General features: G+C 35.8%; 1 protein-coding gene across 1 annotated transcript; it reads left to right on the top strand.

The window, feature by feature from the left end:
* Nucleotides 1–569: 569 nt before the first annotated feature.
* On the top strand, nucleotides 570–27,978 carry LOC111156847 (peptidase inhibitor 15). Its single transcript, XM_022517947.1, has 5 exons — nucleotides 570–842; nucleotides 22,478–22,596; nucleotides 23,542–23,674; nucleotides 23,795–23,910; nucleotides 27,843–27,978. The coding sequence occupies exons 1-5, from the start codon at nucleotides 570–572 to the stop codon at nucleotides 27,976–27,978; spliced, it is 777 nt and encodes a 258-aa protein (XP_022373655.1).

Raw genomic sequence — 27,978 nt, 5'->3', positions numbered from 1 at the left:
TGCATTGATTTTATACTAGCTCACATTTTCGGTTTTTTTTTTTTAAGAAATGAGATTGACTTTAATATAACTTTTTTTTGTTTGTTTGTATTCTATCCCTTGGTGTCCATATATGTCTGGGACACATTATCAGCACATTCTCTGTTGTTACTTGTGATGCATTTTTCCTTCTCACTCTCAAGATTAATTTCAATTCCTAAAGTTTTCCCTCTGAAAATATGCAGTAATGCATTACATGGTTCAGGCATTTGGGGCAAATGGCCCATATTAATTTTAGGGTTAGTAGTCATGTTGTTTATTTTTCTCTAGCTATAGGAAGTTTCTTTTAGGAATCTGCCTCATAACACCCAGGGAAATGTATAACAACTACTGTAGGTTGTTTCCTAGACTTGAGTTGAACAGTTTGAATTTTTCAGAGAAAATCAAATCAAGCGATGCTCCCAAATGATAACTTTGTAAATTCATACTCACTGCCACCCCCCATTGTTTTTTCTTTTCTCATAGATACTAACTCTACCTTTCTGCTTTAAAGCAAAGTACACTTGGTGGCCTCTCCTCCATCCCTCAAAATGATAGCAGTCTCTACAGTCAGCAGTGCACTCCTCTTCTCCCTTCTCTGTGAAGCAAGTGCCGTGGTCTTACTCAATTCCACTGACTCATCCCCGCCAACCAATAATTTCACTGATATTGAAGCAGCACTAAAAGTACAACTAGATTCTGCGGATATCCCCAAAGCCAGGCGGAAGCGCTACATTTCGCAGAATGACATGATCGCCATTCTTGATTACCATAATCAAGTTCGGGGCAAGGTGTTCCCACCGGCAGCAAACATGGAATATATGGTAAGAGGAATTTGTTTTCTTTGAGTTCGGAGTGAGGACGCTGGATTTAAATTGTTCATTGAAGAACCTAAAGAGTGTTTATATATTAAGGGATATGGAGCTCTGCTATACATTTTAACTTAGGAAGGTTCTTATATGCCTAGTAAGCTTAAATTTTGTTGCATCATAGAATTAAAGGGAGGGGAGGTTCTCATTTTGTTTTGTGAGTTCTGTAACCACTGATGAATCTGGTCTTATATAAGAAACAGAGATAAAGAATGGGGTGTGTTGACTGACCACATTTGAAAGACACACTTTTTAAAAAATATTCACATGGAAATATTTCTGTGTTCGTGTATCTAATAGTCATATTTATCGGCTAAAACATTTCTTGAAAATAATTTTTTTAAATTATAGGTTTTGTGTACATAATTTATCTTTGGGTAGGTGTCTCTTCCCTTTCTGGGACAAAGCTCTTCCTGATGCTAATCTATTTGTGTTCTCAGAGAACATGCTGACTTTTTCCTCGATGTGATTTAATGCTTTGTCGTTCAGATAACAGTGAAGCCAGCACACTTGCACACTGTTCCAACTTGCCATGAACACATTCTTTGCTCTTTTAAAAATAGGCACTCTATGTTTAAATCACTCTACTTAGGAAGTAAAAAATAAAACAAAACCCTTGAGTTGGTACTGAAAGGATAGCTGTGCTTTTTAAAGTTGCTTTATTTTGTGTTTTGTGTTTATGTAAGCTTATGGTTTAGAGTCCAGTACCTTCTAAGAGCACAGCTTGATGCTCCTTTAAGGCAATGACGATCACCAGCTTGGTTTTTCTAAGTTGGGGTGAGGAGGTGGTACCACTAACAACTTCTTATAAGTGACCTAAAATTTGGTATTTCTCTCAGTTTCTCAATTTATCTCTTCTACTTAAATAAGCTTTTTAAGTTTGACTAATGGGAGATGTCAGAGTTACAGGGAAAATAGACTTGCCAAATGTAAGAGAGTCATAGTTCATAGAAGTACAATTTAGATTCTATGAAAATGCACTTTCCTAGGAGTTTTCTGTAAAGAAATTGGAAGAGGAGATATAATCAGTCCTGGTTTAGGAATCGCATTATACCCTCATGGTTAAGAAATGGGCTTTGGAATCTAAATGCTTGGGTTCAAACCTCAGTCCTGAAATACAACCTGCATGAATGTTTCATTTCATTTTCATCATCTTTTATATGAGGATAAACGTAGTACCTGCCATATAGGGTTGTAATCAGCAAAGTATGAGTTGAGGGATTGAGCAAGTAGATCAGAGCCTAACAAAATAGACCTCTGATAAACAGCACTTTCAAGAAGGTGATATATTGATATAGAAAAAAGAACAAATAAGTTTTTTAGTTACCATAAATTAGGAGAGAAATATACATAAGATTCTAAATGAGATCAGAAAAGTATAATATATAGACTGTGGGTTTAGGAAATAATTGCCGGTGCCAATCACAACACTATGCAGACAAAAGTAGGGTGAAGATAGCTGAAGTGTTATAGAGGTGAGCTCTTCTGCGTTCAAACCCTAACACTGCTGCTTACTTTGTGACTTTGGACAAGTTATTTAATGTGTGTGAGACTCCATTTCCTTATCTTTAAAATGGGAATAATAATATAGATAATAACCAACCTACATATAATGCAATTCACTGTTTTAATGATATTGAAGGCAGAGGGATCATCATGAGTAAATGTGGGGTACAACACAGTATAAATGGTTGAAACAGCCACATCCTTTCTGGTTATATTTTCCCCTACTGATCAAGTATTCATTCATTCCACATGCATTTATTTAATTTTTTTCTATGTGTCAATGACTTGGCTAATTGTTTCCATAGATGATCTCATTTGATAGCTCACATTCTCCCTATGATGCTGAGACTGTGAACTTCATTTTACAATTGAAATCATGTAGACCTAGAAAAGTTAATGAGTAGGCCAAGGTGGCATGGACAGTGAATGGTATTAATGGAGTTAGAATTTAGATCTATGGAATTTCAAAGCCAATGCTTGTGTTGGAAAGCATCTTTCCATTGGCTAGGTTTATTAAATGCTCCACTGAGGGGAACCCCTGGAGGTGTCAGGGTATCTTTGTTCCTCCTTTAAAATGCCAGCTGAAATCCTGTAGTATTCATATTCTATTCTATTCTTATTTCTCAATATAGGAGCTAAGATATGATTTATTTTGTAAGAACCAGATACAGTACTGGTTATGTCAGTAGATGTTTTATAAATCCTCCTTCAGTCAGTTAATGAGAACTAGTAATTGGAACAGTAAGTTCTATAAAATTAAATATAACTGTATCAAATTGTCATGTAAATACTGCATATAATTCATTTGCCCATGTACTTACTCGTTTATTATTTATTGAGCACTTACTATATGTCAGGCACTATTCTAAACACTGGGTTACATTCATGAATAAAATAGACAGTCCTTGACTTCCTGGGTAGAAAACCAGACAATAAATAAGATAAATTTAAAAAGTACATAGTACATTAGAAGGTGATAAGGTTGTTAAGAAAAATAAAGCAGGTTGTGGTGAGATTGTGAAATTTAATAGGATGGCCAGGGAAGGCCTCGCTAAGAATGTCCTGGAGAGAGGTGAGGGAGTCCACCACCCTGATAGATGAGGGAAGAACTTCCCAGGTGGAGGGAAGAGCAATGGGAAAAGGCCCTGGGGAAGGACAAAACTGATTAGTTTGGCTAGAAAAATGTGTTCAATTTAATGAAATTGTAAGTTAGAAAGACTGTTTGAGTAAATGAAGTCATTGAAATAAGTCACATGGATCCTTCATGAAGACTCAGAGAAACATTGAGGGCACTACAATGTAAGAGGCTACTTGGAGGTTGGAGCACAAACTGTAAATGACTAATCTCTAGGCCTGGTGAAAAATATAGATCTCAATTTACCACATACCTGTTCAGCTTTGATTTGGACTGTGAGCAGTCTGAAAGTGAGCTCCATTCCTAACACTTACTATGTAATTAAACACTTAGGACCCTTAGCTCACCAGGACCACTAGCCACTTGTTCAAGTCCTCATCAGTGTGTGATAGTAGCTGCAGGAACCTCCTTGAAGATGGTCTTCAGCTCAGGGCTTTTGTTAAACGTGCTGGCAAGATGGGGGTCCCTTTCACCCGCAACTTTTCTCTCTGAACCTTCTTTCCAGGCTGTCTCTCTTCATCTTTCTCTTCCTTAACTTATTTCATGATTTACGACCCTGACCTTCAAGTTTTATCAGAATGCTATGTCCTTTATTGATTTTTTTTTTACCCTCACGACCATATTCAATTTTTCCTTTTTTTTTTTTTTTTAAGCAGGGGTGGGGCAGAGGGAGAGAGAATCTTAAACAGGCTCCACACTCCAAACAGGGAGCCCTATTGGAGGCTAAATCTCAGGACCCTGAGATCATGACCTGAGCCAAAATCAAGAGTCCGTCACTTAACTAACTGAGCCACACAGGCACCCCATCAATTTCTCATTCTTTTAACTGCTATAAATAACCATTCATGTCTGTTATTTTGCTCTTATCAATATCAAAATCTGTACTTATTTGTATAGTTCTTGCAAGCTTTTTAGGTGCTGAATCTATTTTTATTTGCCTTTGTATCTCTATTTGTTTTGAGCGAGTTCTTGAGTATAGACAGTGATCAACATTTATTTGATGATTTAGTTGAATTCCCTATGAATCGTTATATGTTTACAAGTAGCATCAATTTTGATATATATTTTAATGGAAATTTTATTATCATGTATAATGATATTTTATCACATTCACCTAAAGTTTAAAACAAAAAATTTTCCTAAATTCTAAAATAGTCCCTCAAAATTAAATGATTTTATCTCCTTTTAAGTACTTGGTTATGTCAGTGTACCCTTGACTAAATAAAGTAGAAGCAATTTAAACAGAGTGTTGACATTTATGTTACAGTTATATAATATATCTTTGCATATTTTGTCCATGATTTTAGTAAAAAATACATATTTAAAATATCTAATTTTCTAAACACAGTATCTTTAAAAAAATAGTAATACAATAGATAGGGCTTAAGATATGCAAGTCGAACTTCTTTACTCTTGGCTTCTGTTCCACAATTAGTTTATTGACAAATTTCCAGAGCTCCTTGGACACCAGCTGTTTTTCATTCTTCTAAGGGCAGCTTAAACCATGACTCTAAACCACAAACCACACTAGTTTCTTAGAATAAGAATTATCTCCCAAAGAATGAAATTGCAAGACTCACACATAGAGTAGAATTTGTAAGATATTCCTTGAATACAGGTCAATTGAATAAATTGATCTTAAAAATGTTGAATTCCTTCCATAAGAGGATGAGATCCATTGATAACAGAGATCTTTGTCTTTAGAGTAATAAACAAAACCATGAAAAACAAAAAAAAAAAAAGAAAGAAAACACTAAGCATATAATTCAGTATTATACTGAATTAATACACTGCTGTGTAAGATTGATGTAATCAGTGAGGTACAGATAAATATCATGGAGAAATCAAAGAAAGAAGTGATAATTTCTTATTGGCAAAATCAAGAAAGGTTCTTTGGAGGAGGGACATTTGAGATAGATGTCCAGGAAGGGGAAGGGTTGACTGATACCAGATAAAGCAATGCATGCACAAAATCACCAGGAGAGGAAGAGTATAATGTATTAGCCATATTTTTGAGGAGTCTGAGAAAATACTGAGAATCACTTCATACAAAAGTGATTAAGGAAACTATAGAAGTTTTAGAGTAGCGTCAGAGCTGCATTTTGGAAAGATGGCCCTAGCAGTTGATGGAGTTCGAATTGTCAATGAAGTTGACTGGGGAAATGGCAATCACTGAGTTAATAGTGCCACTTCTTTAGGTAAGAAAGAGTCAGACACCTGCCCCTACACAACAACAGGTATGAACAGCTAACTGAAGCATGGTGTATGAAATCACAGTCTTTGTAGTTGGTGTACAAAATGGAAAAAGAGGTGAAGGACAGTGAAAAGATAATGACGGATATGAACCAAGCGACTTAAAGCTGAGAAAATGTAATATAATTTGACTATGTTGATAATGTGGTCCATTTCATTTGTTTGGTGTCTGCAAGTATTATTTGCAGAGCTAAAAGGATTTAAGGCTTCCTAGACTTTTCTGGAAAAGAGAAAAGTACTAGTTATCAAGTCATGGCAGGTAGTAAAGTAACAGAAAGCATGACTCCAATGAATGAATGGAGAATAGATTAATCCATCCTTGGAAATAGCCAAAAAACTATTTGCTTAAAATAATTTATGACTCAGGCAGGAATAATGAAAATGCTGATTTTGTTCATTTGGGCCTTATGTGGAAGATAATGTTGATGATGTTAAACTCCTTTTTTTTCTTTATTCAGTAGTTGACCAAACACTTGTGATTTCTATCCTTGTCTTTTTTTTTTTTTTTTTTAATGAAACCCTATATTGTCCCAGATGGCACGTTTTCCTCTCATTTGGGAAGATTAACTCAATTTTCTTGTTATAAACATGAGAAATTTGATGTGTCTAACCTAAATCTTTTCGATGAATGCTTTTATGACTACTAGAAAGCCTCCTGAGACCCGTTTGCCAGCCAGCGGTGAACTGAGAAAGACTGCTGACAGGAAGGCATTTCTCCAGAGCTTTTGGAACTCCACATTTCTGTTCTCATAGATGTAGAGCCTTTTAAGTGTCTTGGCTTCTAACAGAGACTGGGCACATTTTGTAGGAATTTTCTTCCAAGGTGCATGTTGCTTAATATTACGTACTTACTGTTACTTATATATAAATGTTCAACTCTTCATGTATGGAGCCAGCTGAAGGTTGAGAACATTTTCTTTGTGACCATTCTGAATTCAATCTCTAAAGTGCAAGTGGAAACATTAACACAGTATGATTCAGAACCTTACCATTAGGTGGTAGACAGAAAAGCCATGAATCTCATGAAGCCCATACATATATGGTGACTATATTTCCTAGTATTAAAACACTGCTTTTTTGAGGGCAAATGATATTTGACTACATACAACAGTGTAGAAAAATAAATCTATTGTATTCCTGCTGAGTATTTGTAGAACCTAGCTTCATATCTGTTCCACAGAGAAGACTCAATAAATATTTGTGGAACACCTGAATGAAGTCTTCTAACATTTTCTGGGCATTCAGACCACTATAGCCACGTGTAAAGAACACATGGCTATAGTGGTCTGATGGGCAAGAGTCATTCATTATTCCATCATTCATTCCACAATATTTACTCTTGTGCCTGGCACTGTGCTGGGGCATTCAATGGGGAGGGGAAAGACACTCTTTTTAGGAAAAACTGTGAGCAGATAAGTAAGTGCAAATGCTGTGAGTTGGGTGCTAAAGTAGGAAAAAATACAGGGTGTTCTGGGGTTACAAGAAACATATTTAGCCCAGACTTGAACTTAAGGTATAGAAGTAGGGAAGGTGTAGTAGGTGTGGTAGGGTGCTCCAAGAAGGTGAATGGTACATTGAAGGCAAGGGTAAAAATTCAGTATGACTTGGATATCATGTATAAGAGAAAAAAATGATGTTTGATGAGACTGGAGAAGGCAGGCAAAAACTTGTTTAGCTTTATTATAAATCAAGGGAAGTTATTGAAGGTTTTAAGCAGGAAAGTTATATAATTAATTTGCATTTCAGAGAGGTTGTTCTGGCTACAAGGTGAAGGACAGCTGGGTTTCTCAGAGTTGAAGAACAAAATCAGGAGCAGGTTTCAGGTAGTCATTCAGTGGCTGCAGGTTTATTATCCAGGGTACACATCTACAAAGGTTGGGAAAAGTAGCTAGTATGTGGGAGGGAGGGAACATTCTACTATAAACATTTTTGGATAGGAGTATACTTTGGTAATCAACATGAATCACTTTGCATAATAGGGGTAGGGTAGTGTCACAGAGACAGTATGGATGGATGATTTTATGTCTGGGAATTTACACAAAAATTTTTATAAGAAAGTAAAAAAAGTAAAAAGTAAAAAAAAAAAGTACCTTTTTTTTTTTTTTAAATAAGTGCTGAGGCTTAAATCCACACAAATCCAAATCTGTTTCAGGGGCCTGGGTAGAACCAAGCCCACCTTGTTCTTCTGACATGCTCAGGATAAGGTTTTTTGGAAACTAATCAGAGGACTTCAGAATAATAGGGGTTGACTATCTGGCTCTGGGCTGGTGTCCTGAACTTAACATATCTAAAAAGCATGTACTAGTCAGTGGCCATTAAATAGTTATGAACTTGTGCTGTTTAATAGTCTATGAGAATTTCTGAAGGATGATGTAGTTAGGGGTTAGAGAAAAATCAAGACTAACAGCTTAAACTGGTCAAGGAAAATGCTTGGCATAAACTACATTACAGACTGAGGTTTGGAAGCATGGATGGGGTTCAAAAGTTTCCAGCCTGTTACCCACAGTGTCTAAATCAGGTACCAAGCATTTTTTTTTTTTAGGTGAATATGGAATAATGCCCAACAAGTTGTGTTTTTAGAATAAACTTTTCATGACTCTTAAAATTTCACACCACATACTCCAAATTGAAACAGTTGAGAAATGTTGCTTCAGGACACAATTATTTTTCTCTCCTAAAAAGTGCATCAAATTCATGTCTCATAATTTCATTAAATGTGAACATTCTACCAAATCTCTCTCTCTGCATTCCAGCGAGATCATGTTTTCTGCAGGCAGTAGGTAGGCGGAAAGGCATTTGAATTCTTCTGACCACGTGGTCACTGGCAAGATTTGGGCTATGCCTATGTATCACAGGATAGTTTAACAATCAAGAAATCAGTTTTTACATTATTGCAACATTGAGTTGGTGAAAAAAATTAGCCACACATGAAAATGTCTTCCTGGCTCATATTTCCAATATTAAGTAGTAGGTGATGGCTATTATATTTCCCTGGGAAGGAGAATTCTTACTAGAATCCATCAACAAATGGTCTTAAAATTTAAAGATAAAATATATATTAAAGAGGGATTTAAGGAGGGGAATTAATAAGTTTTAAGACATCTAAAATATTCTCTAATTTTTATCTTTCACTGTCTGATGTTATTTCCTCTGAAAGCAAACTCCTTATTATCTATATGCAATTCTGTTTCTGATTATTTAGTTGCTTCAGGGTTTATCTGTTTTCACTTTATTTGATGCCTGCTTTGTTGAGATTAAAGCTTGGAGTCTCTTAAACTTTAGGCTGCCAGATAACATGATCAAAAGTGCACTTTACACTGTTTCCCATTTTAGGTGGCCTTCTAGTTCACTTGTCATCACCACCATTCCAGTGCCTGCATCCCCAGTGATAATAATGTCTGCCATTAACTACACCATTGTCCTCCTAGGGCTGTGTTAATAGTCTTCAGTCATGATCTTGTCTAACCGTCAAAGAAGTCTTGAAATATGAAGACAATTTTTCTCATTTAGAAACAGGAAACTTGGAACTTGGAGAGCATAAATAACTTTCCCAACATCACACAGCAGGTAAACCGAAATGATGAGAAGGAGTTCTATAGGACAAAAAAGCCCATGCTTTGAAAGGCCATATGTTATATGCTCCCCTTCCTGTGTGCATCTCCTGCTCTTGAGACCACTGGCTAAGGTATTTCTTTACATGTATTTGATCTGAGGACCTCATTGAATATTAGAAAGTATTTCTGCACATGAATCAAATCTCATTCCCAGTATTCTTTCTACCCTTGGTAACCATATAGGAAAACTCTGCATTGTGATAGTGCTTCAAGTCTTTGAGAACTGTGAACATTGATGTCTCGGACCTTTGACCTCAAGTCACCCAGCTTTTTCTTAGCCGTTAGCCCCTTTGTGTTAAGTATCTATATATGACTCCTCTTGCATGCAGAGTATGGCCAAAGTAGCCTATCAGGAAAGGTTGCAAAGAGATATTTGCCTTCTGAAAATACTGGAAAAGGTAAGAATTGTACTATTAAATAAATAGAAAATCAGTGTACTCCCCCCACCCTTTTTACCCCACACTGTTTTACATACACACATAAATGGTGCCCATTAAATTGTTTTGGGAAATGGAAGCAGAGTGGCTCTGAGCAAGGAAGGCCTTTCATCCTGTTGTCATCCCAGTTGGGTACCAATACATATATGCTCTTCTTCCAGTAAGGTGCCTAGAATTTATGTGATATGACAAGTGCAGAGTAGCAATGACAAATCGTTCTCCATTTATTCTATTTCTGTGAATGCATCCTAAAGTTAAGTTTGCAGAATTGGCGGGCACTTTCTGCTGATTTGAATCATATTCTTGTATTCTCATGTATTGCAAATTGGTCAAATATGTGTTTTAAATTCAGGTTCAGTGTCATTATAGTGGAAAGTGATTACCTTTTTATTTTATTTTATTTTTTTAACAACATAAAATTTGTGATGTTTGACATCAAAAGTATCAGACATATAAGGAAGGAGAAAAATAGGATACGTAGCAGAGATATAGTCTATCAGACCATAGAAACACAAATGATTATTAGCAGAAGAGAAAGTTGTGGTTTTTTTTAAAGATTTTATGTATTTATTTGATAGAGAGAGACAGAGCAGGAACACAAGCAGGGGGAATGGGAGAGGGAAAGCAGGCTTCCTGCCGAGCAGGAAGCCCATTGTGGGGCTCCATCCTAGGACCACTGGATCATGACCTGAGCCGAAGTCAGATGCCTAACAACTGAGCCATCAGGAGCCCCATGAAAAAAAAAGTTTAAAAAGTTATGATAAACATGTTCAAATATTTCAGGGAAAACATGTACATAATGAGGATTTTTTAAATAGCCGAAACAGGGGGCGCCTGGGTGGCTCAGTCTGTTAAGCCTCTGACTTTGGCTCTGGTCATGATCTCAGGGTCCTGGGATCGAGCCCCATGTCTGGCTCCCTGCTCAGCGGGAAGTCTGCTGCTTCTCCCTCTGCTCCTCCTCCTGCTCATTCTTTCTCTCTCTCAAATACATAAATCTTAAAAATAAATAAATAAATAAATAGCCGAAACAGTTTTCTAGAGATAAAAATGCAATATCTGAAATATGTATTTCACTAAAGAGTAAGTACTGAATTAGAGATACAACAATAAAAACTATGAAATAATATTGCAGAAATAAAGCAAATAGATGATATATGGGTAGATAGATAGATAGATAGATACGATGCGAGAGAGCTAGGTTCTTGTCCCGCGGAGTGGAAGAATGAATCTCGCGGACAACGGAGAATGAATAAAACGATAGAAGTTTATTACGTGAAGATACAGAAAAAGCTCTCACGGATGAAAGGGGACCCCATAAGGTTGCCAGTGAGGGCCTTTAGGGTTGGTCTCTTATAGAAAGCTAACCAGGGTACTTAAATCCTTTTAAACATTTCTATTGATATCACCATTGAGCTTACTTCTTTTTAGGGTCTGGTTAGTTATTCCTTGCTGGCCATAGGAGATTATCATAAAAAGTCACCCACCCCACCTGTCTAGGGCAGGATCTTTTTAAATTTTGTATCTTTTTTTTTTTTCAAGATTTTAGATTTTCAGAAAGTTCTGTATAAGTTTCTTCCCATGTTATTTGTAATATCTTAGTTAATAAAGCCACTTAGATTTCCCATGATGTCTAAATAAGCACTGTGAATACCATGTTATTTCTGTGTTCATATCCAGATAACCACTGAATACATGCTCTTTTCTCCTGAAATTGTCACTCTCAGACTGAATGATGTTCGTATATTTGTATAGCAACACAAACAATGATGTCTCTCTTTCTCTCTTTCTCCCCAATAATTCTGTCTTCCTTGAATACACATTACAAATATCCTCATGGAGTTTAACATCTAGCATCTGTGACCATGAGGCATATTCAGGACAAAATGTTATTTTTAATTTTTATTTAAACTTCAGTCAATAACAGACCAGAGTATAGAAGAAGGACACTGATATAAGAGCTTATATGTGAAAATTAATAGATGTTAACTATCAGAAATGTGCCCTTCTTCTTAAGCATTCCACGTGGTGTGGCAGGGGTGAGTAGGAATAGGAGAGGAGATGGGAGGCCCAAAGTTCTCTGCAATCAAAATGCCTCTCCACCAAGAAGACTTTAGATAATTATTTCTAATCAGAAGAGAACAGAACTACTTTGTAAGCACACATTTAAGATCCCCAGTCTTAACATTGATTTGATAGGTCCAGGATTGTGCTAAGCATCTATCTTCTTGAAAGTTCCCCAGAAGATCCTGGAGTAATTTCCCAGGTGATAAATTTCTTCAGTCATGGTTTAGGACACAAAACTGAACTGAGGAAAATATTACGTGGCTTAAATATCCACTTGTTTGTCAAGAGACTATACATTGAACAAATTAATGGGTTAACCCAAAGGAAAAATTATCCCAGTGGTAATTCTACACTATCACAAAATTTCACTTGAAATTATTCCACACCTGGTTTCACAAAATATCATGTGGGCCCTCTGGGTCTGCAACATGAAATCATGCTCACTTGGGAATATACTTGATTGGCTAAGGGAACTTTAAAAGAAGCAAACTTTTAAGTAGCACATGATTCTTCTGGAGCTTTTTAATATTGTAATATGTAATAATGTATTACATACATTGTGTATATGTATAATTTGTTATATAATAATGTATTTATGTGATGTATTACAGTTGGCAATTATTCATTTATTTGTTTGGTAGTGTTTTTTGTTATCTGTCTTTTCTCTAAACTTTAAGATAAAGTCCATGTTTGCCCAACTGACTGTTGAATTCACAGTACCCAATGCCTCCCAATGAATATTCATTTACTGGCTGTCTAGATGAATGCATTACCTGGGGTCCTATTGGTTAATCTGAAAATATGTGTTTCTTGCATTTTCCATTGTTGAAGACAAAGCAGCAGCCCATGTGTGGTAAGTCTGCTATAGGAGGTTTGGGGCAAATGTGGCTCCAGGAACACTTTCCTGCCACCATCCATGGGTATTAGGAAGGAAGATGCCACATCCATGTGAATGTAATTATGAAAATGATACCTTACGTAAGAATTCATAAACTGTAGGTCCATCAACCATTCTAATTAGTGGGCATATTTAATTTGCTCCGCATGGTATTGAACTGTACAGAATTTTACATTTGTAAAAATCATTTGTCAAATGTTAAAGTTGATACATTTTACATATACATCTGTATTTCCAGATTATCCTCAAGAGGGGAAAGTTCTAGAGCCATTAAGCCCACTTCCTACTTGTCAGCAATTGGTTAGAGAGGAGTAGCCTCTTTGGGTGGGGCAGATTTGTTCATTTCTGAGTCTGTTTTTTCCCCATGTAACTGTCCTCTGGACATGTAACTTTGCCATCTTACAATCAATACTACTTTATTCATTTTCCTTACTAGACCGTCCCCCCAACACAGTCATTTGAATACGACTATATTTATACAGAGCTCTACTATTTCCAAAGCACTTAAATCAAGTACAATTTCACAGTGCAGATTTAGCCATACATAGATTTAAAGCACTGGAACTTTCTTTCCTAAATGCCAGTCGTATTTAAGTACTCTTACTTCAAATTCTGAATGTATTATCTTTTATCCATACCCTCATTAATTTATATATTAAGGTTTCAAGGATACGAAGCACTTCTTCAGTTAGGAGTTTCTTGCAGTAACCCAGATAACAAATTAAGTTGGCTTTGACTGAGGTGATAGCAATAACAGTGATGAGCAGTTGGTTGTATTCTGAATGTACAGTATTTTGAAGTGAAGAGCAACAAGAATTGCTGATGGAACAGATTAAGATTATGAAGCAAAGAAAGAGTAAAGATGTCCACTTAGATTTTTGGCCTGAGCAACTACAACAGCAGTTGGTAAATTTCTTCGGTAAAGGATCAAGTAGTAAATATGGCATATGTTGCAACCACTCAGCTCTGCTTTTATAGCACAAGAGCAGCAGTAGACAATGTAACAATGTAACAGGACAGATTTGGTGATCCCTGAATGAGAAGATGGGCAATGCCATTTACTGGTAGAAGGAACACTACAGGAGTAGCTGGTGAGGGACTAGGAAGTGGTGTGGGGTTGTGACTCTCTGGAGCTCAGTTTATGGTATGCTGAGTAGAGACTTAAAGTAGTAAGGTGGTTAAAGTAGTCTGGAATTCGACTGCTGGACATAAAATGTGGAACCATACCACCAGCATATAAATGGTATTTCAATCTGTGAGATTGGATGAGATTTCTTAAGCCTTGAATATAGATGAACCAAAGGGGGAGAAAAAGAGAAATAGATGTGGCCTGAGTCCTGAGAACCCTCCAGCACACAGAGATTGGAGAAATGAGGAGGAGTCAGCATGCATAAGGAGAAGCAGTCACCAGAAGAAATCAAGGCAAGTGTAGGGTCCTGAAACCAAGAGATGGGGTGTGTCCAGGAAGAGTAGGTGGTCAGGCATTCCAAACACTGCCACTAGAACAAATAAAATGGTGACCAAAAAATGACCACTGATGACATTGATAAGAGCAGCTTGGGTGCAGTGGAGGTGGGGTGGGAGTGTGCAGGTGTGGACTCAGGAGAGAAGGGAGGAGGAGAAACTGGGAATTCTCAGTTAAGACAACTCTCAGGGAATTTTATTGCAAGAGAAAGGAGAGGATGATGGATTGATTGGAAGATGAAAAGGGGTCAAGAGAGGCCTTTTTTAGTTTCTTGTTAATAAATTTATGTCATTGGCAATGATCCTTTCTAAAAAAAAAAAAGAGTCCACTTTACATCATCTCTTTATAGAAATTTTCCTCTCCCACCTACCTAAAAGGTAGTTCTCATTTTACCTGAGGGAAGTCTTCATTATCATCTTTTAAGCATTTTTTTAAAAGATTTTATTTATGTATTTGAGAGAGAGAGAGATCACAAGTAGGCAGAGAAAGGGGGGTGGGAGCAGGCTCCCCACTGAGCAGAGAGCCCGATGCGGGGCTCGATCCCAGGATACTGGGATCATGACCCGAGCCAAAGGCAGAGGCCTTAACCCACTGAGCCACCCAAGCTATCTTCTTTTAAGCATTAAAAAAAAAAAAAAAAAAAAAAAAAAAAAAGCTTCAGACCTTACTTTGGTATTTTGTAATGTAATGTGTTCCCATATTTTGTAGTTATTTTTGAGGGTTGAGGGAATTTTTTTTTTTTTTTAAAGATTTTATTTATTTGACAGAGAGATCACAAGTAGAGAGAGAGAGAGAGAGAGAGAGGAGGAAGCAGGCTCCCTGCCTGGCAGAGAGCCCGATGCGGGACTCGATCCCAGGACCCTGAGATCATGACCTGAGCTAAAGGCAGAGGCTTAACCCACTGAGCCACCCAGGCAGCCCGAGGGAATTTTTTTTAATCAAGTTCCTCTAACTACCTACTTCTATAAAGTAGAATCAGTTTCATTAGTTTAATGCCCAGAATTTGCCATAAGAAGGCATTTTCTCTTTTTCTGCCCCACCCCACCAGACCTCAACCCATCCCTCTCTAGTCTTACCAAAGCTCATTTCTACCCTCCTGCCTGGTTTAACACTGGGTCTCTATATTCCACTTTCAGTGTCCTTTATGGGCCATTTCACAACCATTTCTACCTAACAGGGAAAAACCAACCAATTTCAAATCAGAACCACAATCATGCATGTGAAGCTTTTTAAAAGCTTTTGGCTGCCCTCAGAGGAAATAATTTTATCATCACTTAACTTCTTTGTAATGGTTCTTTCTCACTTTCATAAGCCAGTACCCATTTTCCAATTTGACTAACCTAGGAAAAGATCAAACAGTCTTAGATAAGTTATTTCTTTAAAACCTCAAAGCATGTCTGTCTAAATTAACTTTACATTTTTTCAAAATATACAAGAAATGGCAACATAACTATGGGACATGCCAAACTCTCTCCAATGGCATTGTCACCATGGTATCTATGACAATAACCAATTTAGAAATGTGTCTCTGAAAATTCAAGTGTGACATTTTTATTTTTAGCATTTTATGTCTTCAAAGATAGTATCCATGAGCAGAATAGATTTTTTCAAGAGGCCAAAATTAATATTCCTGGTTCTTCCTTAATTTAGCCACAATTCATTAATCTTTTGTCCTATTTATAAATCTAGGATTCTGACAGATACATTTATTTAATATTTATTACCAGCAGATTTAATTAATTAAATTTCCTAAGCTGCATGTATACATTTAATTTATCTGGGTTTTAAAAGTATTTCAATTAATTTATTGAAAATAATTTTCATACATTTAAGTATCTTTTTAAAAAAATATTTATTTATTTGAGAGAGAGAGAAAGATAGGGAGAAACAGCATGAGCAGGGTGGGGGGCAGGAAAAGAGGGAAAAGCAGGCTTCCTGCTGAGTAGGGAGCCTGACAGGAGGAAGACATTCAACCAACTGAGCCACCCAGGTTCCCCTTAAAGGATCTTAAAAGTCTAAGAAATATAGTGACTCTTCAGTTTTAAATTGTGCAGTACTATTTTAAAAATTTAAGATTTTTCTTGTATTTTTCAACTTAAAATCACAAGTTAAATAATTACTCACTGATATACTTACGTTGAAATTACAAGGCTAACCTGTTGCTTTAATAGGCACATTTTCTTAACCATTACAGATTTTTAATATCAAGTCACACAGGTTCCTTAGCCAGAAATTCTTTCCTAATACCTCAAATTTGATTCTTTCAAACATTCCTACATTTAAATCTTATGTGTGGAATTAAAAGATCTTACCCATTTTTTAAAAAGCACTATTTCATTTCAAACAATGTCAAAGATGTGAGGATGTATTCCCCAGTAATTTTTAGGGATGCCTTGTAGTCTGAGTACACTTCTTGTCCAAGATGTTGACTGGGATGGGTACTTCAGATGTCAATGTGCTTCACGATTCTGGCTGTCACTGTGTTGTGGATACCAAAACTCACGGATGGCTGGCAAAACAACCTTATCCCTGGCTGGATCATATCACTATTCAATTCTTCTGTCTGCTTATGAAAGTCAGCAAACTTCTCCCATACTGCAACATTCTTTGATTTGATTTGGTATTTCTTTGGCTCAAGTTCTAAAGACTTCTAAACTTGATGAGAATCTACATTCTTTTCATACCCCTCCTATTTCTTGGATCCACAACTCTTGCAGATATTTAAATGACATCAGTTTGAATTTGGGATATCTCTCAGGGCTTAGTCCAACTATGTGGTTGCCACAGACAAGATGCTGACTTTTATTTACAAGTAGAATAGTTCATGATGAATATTTTAGTACAAAGGTAAATCAGTCCTTTTATAAGCCAACCAACTAAATGGCTCTAACAACAAAGATAGGAAGAAAATCATTTGGAGCAATAGGACACACCTCACACTGTTTTAAGCCATCTTTACTTTGTGAAGTAATTTAATCATAATATCTAAGTTCTAGTGTGTCCTGTAAATGTTTTTGGGTACCCATGCATAATATTCTTTTTTAAAAAGATTTTATTCATTTATTTCTCCAACAGAGAGATAGAGAGAGAGCATAAGTAGGCAGAGCAGCAGGCAGAGGTAGAGGGAAAAGCAGGCTCTCCGCTGAGCAGGGAGCGCGATGTGGGGCTCATTCCCAAAACCCTGGGATTATAACCTGAGCCAAAGACAGATGCTTAACCGACTGAGCCACCCAGGTGCCTCCATGCATAATATTCTTAATTTTTGCCTCACTTTTAGGAGGCAAGATCAAATTTTAAGTGTTTACAACTTAATTTATTGTGAACTCATCTTACCTATTTAGAAGGGCAAAACCCAAAAATACAGGATGTTCAACCTGTTTGAATAAAATCTAAGTATCAGATATCTAGTTTTTCCAACAAAAGGTAACAAATAGTATGTTACATATTTACTAGGCATTCCATAGAATGCACATGTGTGCCCTTTTCTGTTGCTATATTTGTAGGATCCAATATTAAAATTATTTCTAATTGCCTGGGTGGCTGAGTCAGTTTGGTGTCTGCCTTAGGCTCTGGTCATGATCCCTAGGTGCTGGGATCAAGTCCCACATTGGTCTCCCTGCTTTGCTGTTCTCTCTCTCTGTCTTTCTGTCAAATAAATAAATAAAATCTTTTAAAAAATAAAATAATTTCAAAAAAATGCTGCACATACTTAGAAAAATTCAGCAGATATATTACCCATCAAGCATCCAGAAATGTATATGCTAAGTTAAATGCTTAAGCAATTTACATCTTCATTTCCTGAATTTCATAAGCTGTAAGAATTCTTTCACATGGTTGCACTTGGCCACATTCACTACAATTTAGAGATTCTGGATAGGAAAAAGAAGATCACACTGGACCACTCCCTATAGCCACAATTTTTTGTTGAAATCTCCTACTCTTATTAAATAAAGTTATTGTTGCTTGCTATTTTCAAACCTCAAAGACCTCTCATCATATTAATAAATTTAAATACCACTGGATCTTAAGGGGATAAATAATATACCCATTTTCTCCAGGAAGTTGTAACCCAGGAAGAAAGACAGATAGCAAACATAGATCTTAACTTCATCAGTTGACGTGATTGATGTAATTCCTAAATTTCAGAGCTCCCTACTCAAGCTGGATCTTCCCCTCTATAGAATGCGTGTGAGTCTTATTTGAGGACAAAGAGGCAAGAAAAAGTATAGCCCCTTTGACTTCTCCTGCAGTGGGTATCAAAGGACAATGGACCATGTCTCCCCAGGGGAGTCAAAATGACCAGCTCTTTGAGGGGTGGTGGGATCAAAGCCATGCCTATCAGTCTCTCTAGCATCTTCCTTCAGGAACATGGAGACAGGCAGAAATCCCTCCCATCAGTTCCTTAAAAGTAAACATGGAGAGAGAAGAAAGTGATTATCCTTTCTCCTCCATAACCATCTTCCCCAAAATTTTTATTGTAATATTGATACATAGAAACTCATGCCTAAAAATGTAGGCATCAGTAATGCTAAATACATTGTCTTCTTAATCAAAATCTCTTATCATGGTTAATAAGGTTTGTACATGTAAGATATTTTTTGGGAATGAACTTTGTGGTTCATCTATTTTTTTCCCCCCGATAGTGACCAACATTTTAATAAAGTAAAAATGCTTTTAGCCATACATAAAGGATTCATCTGTATATCCAAACTGATGTTTTGAGTGGAAATATTTCAGATAAATACAGATTGAGATCTAAATACAACTCTATATCAATCTATCCATCTATATCTTATATATGTATGACAAATGGTTTGTCTTTTTGACATATAAAATATGAAGTTTATTTTTTTTAAAGATTTTTTAATTTATCTATTTGACAGAGAGAGACACATTGAGAGAGGAAACAGAAGGAGAGGGAGTGGGAGAGGGAGAAGCAGGCTTCCTGCCGAGCAGGGAACCCGATGCAGGGCTGGATCCCGGGACCCTGGGATCATGACCCGAGCCAAAGACAGACGCTTAATGACTGAGCCACCCAGGTGCCCCTAAAATATTAAGTTTTAAAATATATGAATGAGTATAAAGATAGACTTATACAAGCTAAATTACTTCTAAATTCTTAACAGCTTTAAATATTGTTAATTATTTTGAAAAGAATCTGGTTTTATCCTCTCTGTGGAATGGAAAGGACTAGAATTGAGCAAGTTGTAGACCAATATAACATATATCTTACTGGCTTTGATGCTGGTGCCGCTCAGGTAATATTAAATCATGAGAAGTGGAGAGAAAAGGTACCCTAGAAATGACCTCATCCAATCTTATTTTACAGATGAGGTAAGTGGGAGAAAATAATTGACATATCTTCAGTCATAGTCGATCTTAGTAGCATAATTAGGGTTAGAACATGAGATTTTTATTTTCAGGTCAGTGTTATCTGTGCCATGCTGTGCTTATATTTTAGGATAAGATTATAAGAAAGTGTTCTTAGCAGTTCTTGATCTGAGTATACATTGTAGTTCAATATGTAAATAATACTTAGATGCATTTTTCCCCAAGTGTTTACAATTAATTAAGAGCCCATCAGGGGACATAATTTTTTGATGCCATGCCATCTGGAATTCCTTTGTGAATTAATTATGCTATTTTGTATTTCAGTGAACTGTAATCCATATTTCATTGAGAAAACTTCAAAAGAATAAATAGTAGATAAATCCACTATCAGCCAAACAAATACTTTTTTATAAAGACTTTATTTATGTGTTTGTTTGTTTGTTTATTTATTTATTTACTTATGAGAGAAGGATAGAAAGAGAGTGGGGAAGAAGGGGAGAGCAGGAGAGAGAGAGAAACAAGCAGACTCCCCATTGAGTGTGGAGCCTGACTTGGAGTTTGATCTCAAGACCCTGAGATCGTGACCTGAGCTGAAATCAAGAGTCCTATGTTCAAATGACTGAGCTACCTAGACACACCAATGTTTTTAAAAGTTAATTCAAGTCCTTAGATATTGTGACTTTAATTATAAATTTATTTCGTACTGTTGATAAACTTTGCCCAAATTTTTACAGATAAGATAAAGGAGGAGTTTGAAATAATAATTCCTAAAACTTATGTCTGACCTAAGTAACTGTGAAAACTGTAGTACAAAATCTCTTATGATAGAGTGTTTTCAATTTTTGATACTGTATATAACATTGATTGCTCACTGACTAAAATGGCATTATGTAATGTTTTGCCACATTTAATTTAATCCTCAAAATTGGAAGATGATATTCTGGGTAACTAAGAAAAGTGTGTCTTGTTATAGCTCCTTAAGATGTGGCCATTGTCACTATAGAATTGCTCCAGATTCTTTCTAAATACTTTTCATTTTATACAAACCTTATGTTTACCTTAATGTAATTCTAGATAAGTATATGTAAGATGACATTGCTTTCCTAATTTAAAACAACTTCGGAGTAACTAACAAATTTCTGTTGAAGGTGGCCTCATGGGATGAAAGTATCTCTGGAAAAGTTCATCTATTATTTTGATTTTTGCCTGTTTTATTTCAAAGTCACTAAAATAAGTTCTCTTCCCTTAAATACATTGTTATCTTAACTAAATATATGTATCCCATCACCCTTGTGGAAAATTAAGCCTCTCAGTGTCCCTAGTCAAGCAGTCTCATGAGTTTCTTGAAAGCTTATAACTCAAAGTGAACTCATGACCATCAAGCCTAATGTAGGTGGGTCTTACTTAACTCCATACAACCTGGTGAAGGAGAAAGTCATCAAAGAATGATAAAATAAGGGAGACTATGAAAAACAGAAAAATAATTATCAGTAGAAGAACATCTATACACTTTCCTATGGGGAGCTCCATGTGAATTTGAGTAATATTCAATTTATAAAATTGACATTTATTTTTTTTGTAAGTTCTTACCTTCTAACATATGCTACTATCTAGTCAAAATTCAGACAAATTTTTTTCAGAGAGTTAGAATAATATTTAAATATTTAAATAACTTAGGAAATAATGTCATGATACAAACTATCAACTTCAATTAAAACCATTCCGCAGAGAAGAAAAATATTTTACTAAATTATATTTTTACTAGGGAGAATGTTTGAATGCATTTTTTGTATATTGATTTATAAGAATTATAAATATTATCTATTTTGTGTTTTTGTGCCTAGAAGCATCTTATAAAATAGATTACCATGTTAGGTTGATTTATAATTGGCAGGTCCACAAATTCTTGCTTTCATTTCCCCATACAGCTTTAGAAATGAAAATATCAATCTATATGGTAACTAATATAAATATCTATTAAATCTAAGGCTCATTCAAATTTTGTCCCAAAGTTTTTTATAATGTATAATAAATATTATAATATATAATGTATATTATATAATAAATATAATGTATAATAAATAAAATAATGTATAATAAATAAATAAATAACCCTAATAAATAAATAAATAAATAAAAGTTATTATACATCAATAACACCCTTATCAATTTAAACAACTTCCTTTTTTGAGAACAATTACTATTTTTCTTAATTTATTAATTGAATTATAATATGCTATATTTTCATAGAAGTCCTATGTGGCATAGTTCAAATTATTCTTGATCATAATTTGTTTCTAGTTCATACACACTAAAACTTAGTTCTCATATTATTATTACTACCAAAGATTCAAATGTTGTAAAATATGAAGGCTCCTTGGGAATCGTTACACAACAATATAGTTTGACCTTTAAAAATTGTGGTATAATGTTAGACATTATTAATTTTGGTAGATCAGTTTGAATAAATAATTTGATGATATTAGTTTTTAAGATACATTAATAACATCACTCCTCATTGTTATGAAGATGACCTCTAGGAAATTCAGTTGACTCAGGTGGATTAAAAATTCAGTTGTCGGTATGATGTGTCCCCAAGCTACATCTAGGTGGACGTGGTATTTTTGTTAGCCTCTCCGTTACTAAAACTGATCTTTGGACTTCAGATTTGGATGACACTGTAAGAACAGTAATGTTTTCTGTGATATAATCATATTACATTATAGAACCTTTAATATCAATGGTCTGAATTTGCTTTCTTTAGTGAGAATAGTCTAAGAAACCAGAATTGAAAAAACTTTAGTAAACAGTAGTACCATTTCTTCCTCTTAACTTTTGTCAGTTACTGGCCAAACTGGTAAAGCTCAAGGTTTTTTCCCCTTCACAGGTTTGGGATGAAAATCTTGCAAAATCTGCGGAGGCGTGGGCAGCTACTTGCATCTGGGACCATGGACCTTCTTATTTACTGAGATTTTTGGGCCAAAACCTTTCTGTACGAACTGGAAGGTAGGAAGCAGTTTCACTGATACTGTTTATCCACACATTTTATTACTTAGGGACCCCAAGGGGGAATGATACCACCTTCAAGTAATATCAGCAAATACTTATTTAGTGCTCACTATGTGTCAGGCAATGATGCTTGGCCTGGGACTGTTTCAGATGTCTTCAAGGATTATTTAATTGGTTAAAAGGTCCTAATAAGACCAGTTTCCCCTTTCACCCTTGGAACACCCTCTCTTAGCCTGTATTCTTTGCTTACGTCATAGAATCTTTGAAAGGATTAGGCATATGTTATAGCCTATACCCTGACTCTCCCACCTCAGGAAAATTATTTCAGTGTGGCAGAAACCATTCTTGTGTCTATGAAACTTTCTCGTGGTTGCATATATCTATACTCATATATGTCTGTGCAACTATGGGAAAGTCTGTTCCCAGTGATAGGATAACTTTTCCACCACCAAGGAATGTCATCATCCAAGATTCCAAAGACCCGTTTTCTTCTATATAAAGGAGAAAAATCAGGTGTGCTATTACTAAAAGTGAATCAAGTTTAAGGGAAAAAACACATTTAGTTCTAGTATCACAACTACAAATTATTTATCTAATTTTTAATTGTATATATAATTCTGGTGGAGAAATTTTTAACAATATAAAACAAGATAAAGATGAAGATTCCTGAAATTTGCATTTTTCTTTTTGAAACAACCAGACATATACTTAAACGAATATAGGCTCACTTGCTTTAGTCCTAGGCATTTTTCAAGCTTGGCCCTACTTGGAGGAATAGGTGATAGTGGTTAATTGTGAGGTACGGATTTGCTACTGAGTCATCATGAATAATCTGCAAAAAGAACTATTAACTTACAACTTAACATGAGTCCACTATAAATTATGACTGCTATACTCTAAGTTCTCTCTCTCTCTCTCTTTTTTTTTTTTCTTGGTATCTAGATATCGCTCTATTCTCCAGTTGGTCAAGCCATGGTATGATGAGGTGAAAGATTATGCTTTTCCATATCCTCAGGATTGCAACCCCAGATGTCCTATGAGATGTTTTGGCCCCATGTGCACACATTATACACAGGTTATTTCAATTGTCTTGTTAATTTTTGATTCATAGTTTCAAAAATGCTCTTATTCTTTTGGGGAATATGCATTTTCTTAGCTTTAACTTCAATAATGATGTATTGGTTTATTTTTGCAGATGGTTTGGGCCACCTCCAATCGGGTAGGATGTGCAATTCATACTTGTCAAAACATGAATGTCTGGGGAGCTGTGTGGCGACGTGCAGTTTACCTGGTATGCAATTATGCCCCAAAGTAAGTACTAGGCTGGCTTCTACTTCTTGGAACTTTTAATGATATTAAATATCTCCAGTCTGCTAGTTATTTTAATGTGAATAAGATTTAATTATAATAGCCTCTAATCCTCAAATCTCCAGTGACCTTATATACCTGAAAAATAATGAAATGAACAGTTATTTTTCACAGATAGGTATTTCCAGCTAAAATTGTGGGCAAAACAATTTGAGATACGGAAATTCACTAAATTCCCTTCACCCATTTTTGGTCATAATAATTGTTAAATAAATACTGTACTTTCAGGCTTTTGACTGTTCTATAAAAAGAAAAAGAGAAGAATCTTTTAGGGAATTTATCAATATTGCACTATTCCCAGCTATCAGTACTAGAATGTTGGCTTATTTTTTTCACTGGGAAAGCAAAACAGAGTCCTTCTTCCTTTAAGAATAAAACTAAAAATTGTAGTTTACTAATTTTATAGATGGCTAAGGAGTCATTCACTGCCAGGAGGGAAAATTTAAATGCTGTGACTTCTTTTTAAATTAAAGCTTTGCCATGATTTAAGTTTCAGTATTGAAAATTTAGAATTTTCTCATTGGGGGTGCCTGGGAGACTCAGCTGAGTTAGAGTCCCCCTCTTGATTTCAGGTCAGGTCATGGTCTCAGGGTGGGACTCCACACAGCATGGAGTCTGCTTGAGATTAGCTCTGTCCCTCTACCTCTGCCCCTCCCCCTCTCCTGTATGCATGTGTGCACACTCTCTCTGTCTCTATCTCAAATAAATAAATCTAAGAAAAATAAAACAATTTTTTCATTAGTTATATTTTATGGCATACATAAAAGTGTATTGTGAAAATTGATCAAAGATTATAAAATATAGCCATATTTATAAATATTCTTTATAAGATGAGCATAAATAAGCATTTGTTAACATTTGATAAAATGCCTTCCTGATAACAATAACTCTTGAGACGATAAAACGTTCCAATATTTATACATGAGTCTGTTCCCATTTGGAGTAAATAGCAAAATGTGCAAAAGGATTTATGACACTCTTGGTGTCTTCCAAAGTAAGTCCCAAACAAAGATTTTCTCCAGCTTTGCCAATATGGGGAGGGAATGAGAAAATGTTTCACAAATAACTGCATTACTCATTTATATGGTAAAATGCCAGTGGCAGTGTTTTTGCAAAGTTAGAAAAATAGCGATTTTCCCCATGGTGCCCCTTCATAATTATTGGAATAATTAGGTTTGGAAAGTGGAATGTGTTTGCATTACAAAAAACATTGAAACTGTGCATTTGCTTGATATTTTCAGTTTCATACTTTATATTTTCCTATTAAGACTTTACCCTTCTTCTTGACATAAATAGGCCAAGTAGTACTTAAATGGTGAAAGAGATTTTTATTTCATTTGTTTAGCTGTTTTGTTTTTAAACATTGATTCGACTTTTCTAATATTATTATTGATGGGATATCGGATTATTTTCAATGAGAGATTAAGATATTGTGTTAAAACGCTTAATTTGTTGTAAAAAAGAACCATTATTTTGAAACCTAGGCAATGAAAAAAGTTTTGAAATCTTGACTGTTATTTGAGTGTGAATTTTTCAATGCCAATATAAAGTTATCTCAAGTCTGTTTTTTAGGGGGAAAAAAGAGAGAGGTGGAGGGAGGGAGGGAGGGAGAGAGGGAAGGGAATTTTAATTAGATGGAATAGAACAAAAAATGGAAGGATAAATAATATAAGTTCATTGGTTGACAGATTTACTTCTGAATGTAATTGTCCTCTATTCAGTAAAAATCTGTGATTTATGTAAAAGTTTGTAACGTAATATGTAATACTTTTGACGCATAATAAAATGTATTTCTAAGCTTATGTTACCAAAAATATGTGCTGTGTAATTTCAAAAAGTTATGTAGAATAAATAGAAAAATATGAAATTAAAAGAGCATAGGCTGGCCCCTATGCACTTATGGGCTTTGGATAAAGATATAGATGGAAATAAGATTATTAATATAGAATAGGAGAGATTAGGATAAAGGAGTGATTTACACTCAGAAAGGGCCTCCTCGAGTGTTTTGGAGTAAGCATGTGTCATTATCCAAATTATACTCAAGGAATCTTATCTAGAGGGCAGAGTATAGAATAAACTGAATGGAGGTGGGTGCTCTTGGAATCTGATGACATTTTGTTATATGAATCGCTAATCAGCATGTATTTCATTTTTATAGGTAACTTTTCCTCCATAAATATTTTGTAGATCAAAGCCTTAATTTTTATAAAGATTTTATTTATGTGTGTATTTATTTATTTGAGGGACAGAAAGTGAGTGTGGGAGAGCAGAAGCAGCAGGAGGGGCAGGTGGAGGGAGAGGGATGAGCAGGGAGCCAGATGCAGGACTCAGTCCCAGGACCCTGGGATCATGACCTGAGCCAAAGGCAGAGGCTTCACCCACTGAGCCACTCAGGCATCCCAAATCCTGAATTTTTAACTGACTGATTTCAGCAGATATTTTATGTAGATTCACTTTAAGAGTCACTGTTTGGGCTTCTTCAGGTTGTAAAGAAGATGAGAACCACCTGTTTCACATTTTAGCCTCTTTCTTACAGTTGTCTTATCTTCAACCCTGACTTTTTTACTACTGACAACCAAATTTCCTCCTGACCATTCCATTTCCTTCAAAATGCGGCTATGTTGGGGCGCCTGGGTGGCTCAGTGGGTTAAAGCCTCTGCCTTCGGCTCAGGTCATGATCCCAGGGTCCTGGGATCGAGCCCCGCATCGGGCTCTCTGCTCAGCAGGGAGCCTGCTTCCTCCCCTCTCTCTCTGCCTGCCTCTCTGCCTACTTGTGATCTCTGTCTGTCAAATAAATTAAAAAAAAATGCGGCTATGTTGCTCTTTTTAGGGCTAATCACCATGCTATTGAAAATACATCTATTACCTCCTCCCTCATAATTGAACAGTAAGACATTGTAGCTATTTCCGACTATTATAAGTGATGAATTTGATGTATTATTATGATCATGGCCATCAATACAGATGAAAAGATTGACAACACAGTGTTTAACATTATCAAAAAACAAATAGTATTACTAAAAACAAAAAGTTTTTGAGTTTACACATAGGTAAAGGTTTTGAAATCACCTTTAATTGCTTCCCTGAGCCCTTAATCTCTTATCATGACAAATTCTTGCTCATCTCATCATTTCTAAGCCTCCCAGAAAATAGTAAGTGCATGTATATATTACCATCCTTAGCATTGGCAGGAGTTTAGAAATGGGAGTGTGTCCTGCCAACGTGCTCTAGAAGGCAGTTACAGGGCAGAGACAGATGTGGTGACTGAATGAGCATTGAGCCTGGCATCAGATGCCTAATTATGTCATCATTCATTGTAGTGCCTCACGTCTTATCTGTAAATTAAGATAATACTAAGTGTTGCAGAGAGAAATATTTAAGAAGTAAGATATATAGAAAAATAAGTTACTGTATAAATAAGAAATGGAGGGATGCCTGGGTGGCTCAGTGGGTTAAGCATCTACCTTGGGCTCAGGGCATAGTCTCAGGGTCCTGGGATCCAGCCTGGGGCTCCCTGCTCCCTGGAGAATCTACTGGTCCCTCTCCCTTTGTGCCACACCTCCCCCCACCATGCTCACTCCCAGTCTCTCCCTCTCTCAAATAAATAAATGAAATCTTTAAAAAAAGGAAAGAAAGAAAGAAAGAAAGAAAGAAGGAAAGAAAGAAAGAAAGAAAGAAAGAAAGAAAGAAAGAAAGAAAGAAAGAAAGAAAGAAATGGATATAATTTTCAGTGCCTTTCTAAACTGACAAACTTCTCAAAAAGATCATTACATGTCAATCCATGCAGACATATCCTTAAGGACAAGCACATTTCTTTAAATGGGCACTAATATAGCACTAATGTTATCTTTGTACCTTTTTTTTTCTTCTTTTAGGGGCAATTGGATTGGAGAAGCACCCTATAAAGTAGGAGTACCATGTTCTGCTTGCCCTCCAAGTTACGGAGGATCTTGTACTGATAATCTTTGTTTTCCAGGAGTAACATCAAACTACCTATACTGGTTTAAATAA

Source organism: Enhydra lutris, unplaced genomic scaffold, assembly GCF_002288905.1.
Source record: "Enhydra lutris kenyoni isolate GAN:26980312 unplaced genomic scaffold, ASM228890v2 scaffoldscaffold49, whole genome shotgun sequence".
Taxonomy (NCBI): domain Eukaryota; kingdom Metazoa; phylum Chordata; class Mammalia; order Carnivora; family Mustelidae; genus Enhydra; species Enhydra lutris.
Note: the sequence above shows the minus strand (reverse complement) of the source record. Positions and strands in the feature narration are given on the sequence as shown.

Excerpts from the sequence above, each read along its gene's own strand:
- LOC111156847 (XM_022517947.1), top strand. The coding sequence starts at position 570 with ATGATAGCAGTCTCTACAGTCAGCAGTGCACTCCTCTTCTCCCTTCTC. Across the intron at positions 843-22,477 it reads CAGCAAACATGGAATATATG|GTTTGGGATGAAAATCTTGC; the intron begins GTAAGAGGAATT and ends TCCCCTTCACAG. Across the intron at positions 23,675-23,794 it reads TGTGCACACATTATACACAG|ATGGTTTGGGCCACCTCCAA; the intron begins GTTATTTCAATT and ends TTATTTTTGCAG.